Source organism: Camellia sinensis, chromosome 15, assembly GCF_055761805.1.
Source record: "Camellia sinensis isolate YWXY chromosome 15, ASM5576180v1, whole genome shotgun sequence".
Taxonomy (NCBI): Eukaryota; Viridiplantae; Streptophyta; class Magnoliopsida; order Ericales; family Theaceae; genus Camellia; species Camellia sinensis.
The window spans coordinates 140,551,167-140,555,187 of NC_138975.1; the positions used below are offsets into that span (position 1 = coordinate 140,551,167).

The window sequence follows — 4,021 nt, forward strand, 5'->3', positions numbered from 1 at the left end:
TAAAAATAAAAACAAATAAATTATAATAATATTAAGATAAATTGAACTTGGGCCGTATAAATGATGTTTACCGGCTGTAGCAGAATAACCATATGTATATAGATTAAATCACATTAAGCATAAATGGGAATCTAGTTTTTTTGGCATGCCTAAACCCAAAAAATTGAAAATTAAAAAAGAACAGTAATAAGATAAAAATAAAATTTTAAAAAATATAATTTGAGAGATTATGATGACAAGAACCTTCAAGGTCATATACTAAGCTATAATAAACCTTGTACAAATATTGCAGATGTAGAATCAAGGCCAATCTGTCACATATGTTTACAAAAACAAAAAAAAAAACAAAAAAAACGGAAACCTCCCCACACCATGAGATTCCCTTTGACATTGAGAGCAGAGTAGTAGAAGAAGCCTGAAAGCAAAACCCATATATATATTTCAGTCACGAACAGTAGCGGCTCAAAATTTTTGGAGGTAATATCAAAATTAAGCCTTATCTAGCAATACCTTTGAAAAGTTGAGACTTTCAACAATAAGAACCTTTTGAAAAGTTTTTTTAGCCTTAGACAATAGCCTAACTGGTCTAATGATTGAGTCACCTCCGGTTATGATCTCTCTATAAACTCTTGCTGCCAGGAAGGTCAATCCAATGCAGTGCCAATTCCACTTCACCACATTCCACATTTTTCAATCTTAGGCACATATTTTGCGAGATCTTGCCGTCTGTCGCCGTTATGCAACTTTCTTCCGCTAGGTAGTTTTGCCTTGATGGCAACACTCTTGCCACCACCGTCCCAGCTGGAAGGTCGCGCAAATTCATTCTCATTGCCTTTACAAATTCTTTTATGCCAAACTCCGCGTATCCCATTTTGTCGTCTTTGGTGAATGTGTCGTGGTCATACACGGTCTGCAATTTAGAGAAAGACGATGATCAAACTAATGTGGATGTTAATCAATGTAAAAAAGTAAGCAATCGACATACCAGCTTGATTGGAAGATCAGGATCTGAAATGGAGAGTGTTAAATCTTCATTCCATTCTGGATTGATATCCTTCCTTATAACATGAGTCTTTAGTTTCTGCAACAAATTGAATATATCAACATCCATGTAATATTTGAAAATTAGGTAACAAAAAGTATACACATTACAAAGAAAAAATATCACATAAAAACGATTTAAACATCCATATCAAAAACAATGCTATAACAACTTACATAATGCATGCAACTTCAATGACGGAAATAAAACACACACATATCATCAAATAATTTTAGCCATATGATCTTGTACATAACGATTTCATGGTCAAAATACATTCAAGAAGTTTCAAAAACCTGTTTGATGAAAAAAATAAAAACTAAAAATTGAAATTCGTCAAATCAAACTGAGTTTTTAAGATTAACAGCATTTGGGAAAAATTTGATATAGGATAAGATTTTAAGAATTTTAATATTTTTAATTTTAATATTTTTGATATATTATTTTATTAGGACTTCTGTAATTTAGTATAAATATTTTAGAATTATTAGGTTTCTTAATTTTATTATTTTGGAATTAAACCAAAAATACAAAAATTCTTAAAATTTTATCCTACATCAAATCTATATCTTGATTTTTGAAAAAAATAAAATAAATGAATAATGACATAAATTAGAATCTCTATAAATGACTGCACATTTACTTACAGCAGCAAAACTCAACCCCATATAAAACATGTGTAATTAATTTTTCCCAAAATATAAAAAGAATCTAATTAAGCAAACTCCAAACCAACAAACCTACCAAAAAAGAAAAAGAAAATAATCCGCCCTTTACCACTGCCATAAATAAACCCTGAAGTTTCAAACTCTGGACCTCTCTAAAATGAATTATCTTCATAGCACATGTTCCCAATTTGTACTATATTCTGCCTTCCAATGAAATTTGCAAAACTGTGTGGCATTGATGGATTAATAAAAATTCTGGTTCCTCCCTTTGGCGTCTCTTATGTCCAGTCTCTTATGGAGTTGTTTGTTTCAACTTTTCAAAGTTAACTTATGACTTTTAGTTTTGAAAAAAATTATTTTGGACTGTTTGGTTAAACTTATTTCAAACAGCTTCTGATTCTAATAACTTATTTTAACTCAAAAAAATTGATTCTGATAAGCTGCTCACCCATTGCTTCTGATTATCAGCTTCTGCTGTGGATATGTTAATTTATGGTTATACTCTTAGATTTTTTTATTTTTTATTTTTTTAAAAATAGAAAAAGATCCAAATGGACTATAGATTATTATTATTATTTTTTATGAGAAATGTAGACAAACAAAAAATAAAAATTAATCGAAAAAGTTATTTCACAGCTTATTTAACAAACATTACTCAGCAACTTAAATTTATAATCCAACAACTACACCAAACAGATTAACAACTTCTGATTAAAGTCATAATCTATAATCTGTTAAGTTATAATCTATAAGTTGTTTTAACAGCTACACCAAACGGGCACACACCAAGGACTAGTTAGATTATTCATAAGGTTCAACGTTCAAGCAAGTTTTGAATACCTTGATGTACAAATAACAGAACTGCTGAATTCATTTCAACCAGATAACTATATATACGATTTTCATGATTTTTCTTGCACGATCGTATAAATATAAGTATGAAATGGAAACCATAAAAAATTATTTGAACCATTCATTTATATAACACCCAATTCTGATACATCAAGAAACAGTTAAAAATAATCACACACATGAATACAATATTTACATAATTAATTCACCTTGAAACTTAGACTATTGCATGATCATAAAAGTTATAAGAGATATAAGATAGTCACCTCCCTCAACTATATATACATAGAAATTAAAACGACAAATCGCAAAATTACCAAAAAATACATTATAAGATTTCAAACTACCCAACAAAAATCTAGAAAACTCAATTACCAACAAAAAAAAAGCCCACAAAAAAAGAAAAGGACAAAACAGAAATCCGATATCACAGATGGGCGATGAGAAATCAGAACAAAATGGCAAATTCCAAAATCAAATGCATGCAAATTTTTACCTGTTTACCCATCTTGACCACAACGTAAGGATCGCTGCTACGAACATCACGGACAGCGAGGTTGATACCGCGGTTGATCCGAATTCTGAGAAGACCCAATAGATTGTCCATATCTAAAAACACCTAAGGTGATATGATTCTCTTCCACTTAGTTTTTATTTATTTATTTATTTGGAGAGCAATCAAAACCACCCAAAATTATTAGATGGGATGAGTAGTCTCATGTGCTCCTAATCTCTCCCCCTTTCCCTTCTTTTATTTACTACCAAACAAACAATTCCCAAACATCAATTGACCAATCCAACCCAACCCAACCCAACCCAATCAAATTAAGGAATTGGTAAACAAAGATCAAAGAAGATTGATGACAAGGTAACAATCTCTTTGTGGGTCTCAATTTTTTCTTGGGTGCTAATTGATTGGGTTTTGGCAGTTGTTTGGTTGTGGGATTGGAGGGCAGACTGGACAGCAGGGGAGAGAGACAGAGAGAGAGGACATTGGTGGTGTTGGAATATAACGGTAAGCTTTTGGGGAGAGTTGGGGAAGCCGGGAGTTCCGGTAACAAGTCCGGAATTGAATGGCTGTGTGTCAATTGTGTGGACATTTTTTTGTTCTTAATTTTTTCTTTTTGTTAGGGAAAAAAAAAAGGTACACAAAAATAAAATAAAAAATTGTAAAAATTTTGTATTATTAAAATAATGAAAGAATATATTTTTTAATAGTTATAATCTACAAAGATGCATTGTTTGCATCATTTGAGTTTATAAACGAATATGAGATCAAGTCGGTAAAACAATTATTTTAAGCCCACAATTTTTTTTTAAAAATGGCACATTTTTTTTTTATGTCTATTAGATATAGTTCATGTCAAAAGTTTTAAGTCGTATGCAAATTTAAATTTCACAAATACCCCCCCAAAAAAGAGATTCAAAACTTTTCATCTTGGCCAGGCTCATTCCCTTT

At 30.9% G+C, this 4,021-nt stretch overlaps 1 protein-coding gene across 2 annotated transcripts; it reads right to left on the bottom strand.

Annotated features, from left to right (window-relative positions):
• Positions 1 to 233: 233 nt before the first annotated feature.
• On the bottom strand, positions 234 to 3,660 carry LOC114258577 (Calcium-dependent lipid-binding (CaLB domain) family protein). 2 transcript variants are annotated; one of them, XR_014356189.1, is made up of 4 exons: positions 3,059 to 3,660; positions 986 to 1,081; positions 511 to 910; positions 234 to 415 (listed from the first exon to the last, which is right to left on the bottom strand). XR_014356189.1 is itself a non-coding variant. In XM_028198544.2 (3 exons), exons 1-3 carry the CDS (start codon positions 3,167 to 3,169, stop codon positions 620 to 622), a joined length of 498 nt encoding a protein of 165 aa, XP_028054345.1. In that variant the 5' UTR covers positions 3,170 to 3,660; the 3' UTR covers positions 234 to 619. The 2 variants fall into 2 exon arrangements, 1 of the variants encoding a protein (XP_028054345.1); XM_028198544.2 differs by having other exon boundaries at positions 234 to 910.
• Between the last annotated feature and the right edge of the window lie 361 nt (positions 3,661 to 4,021).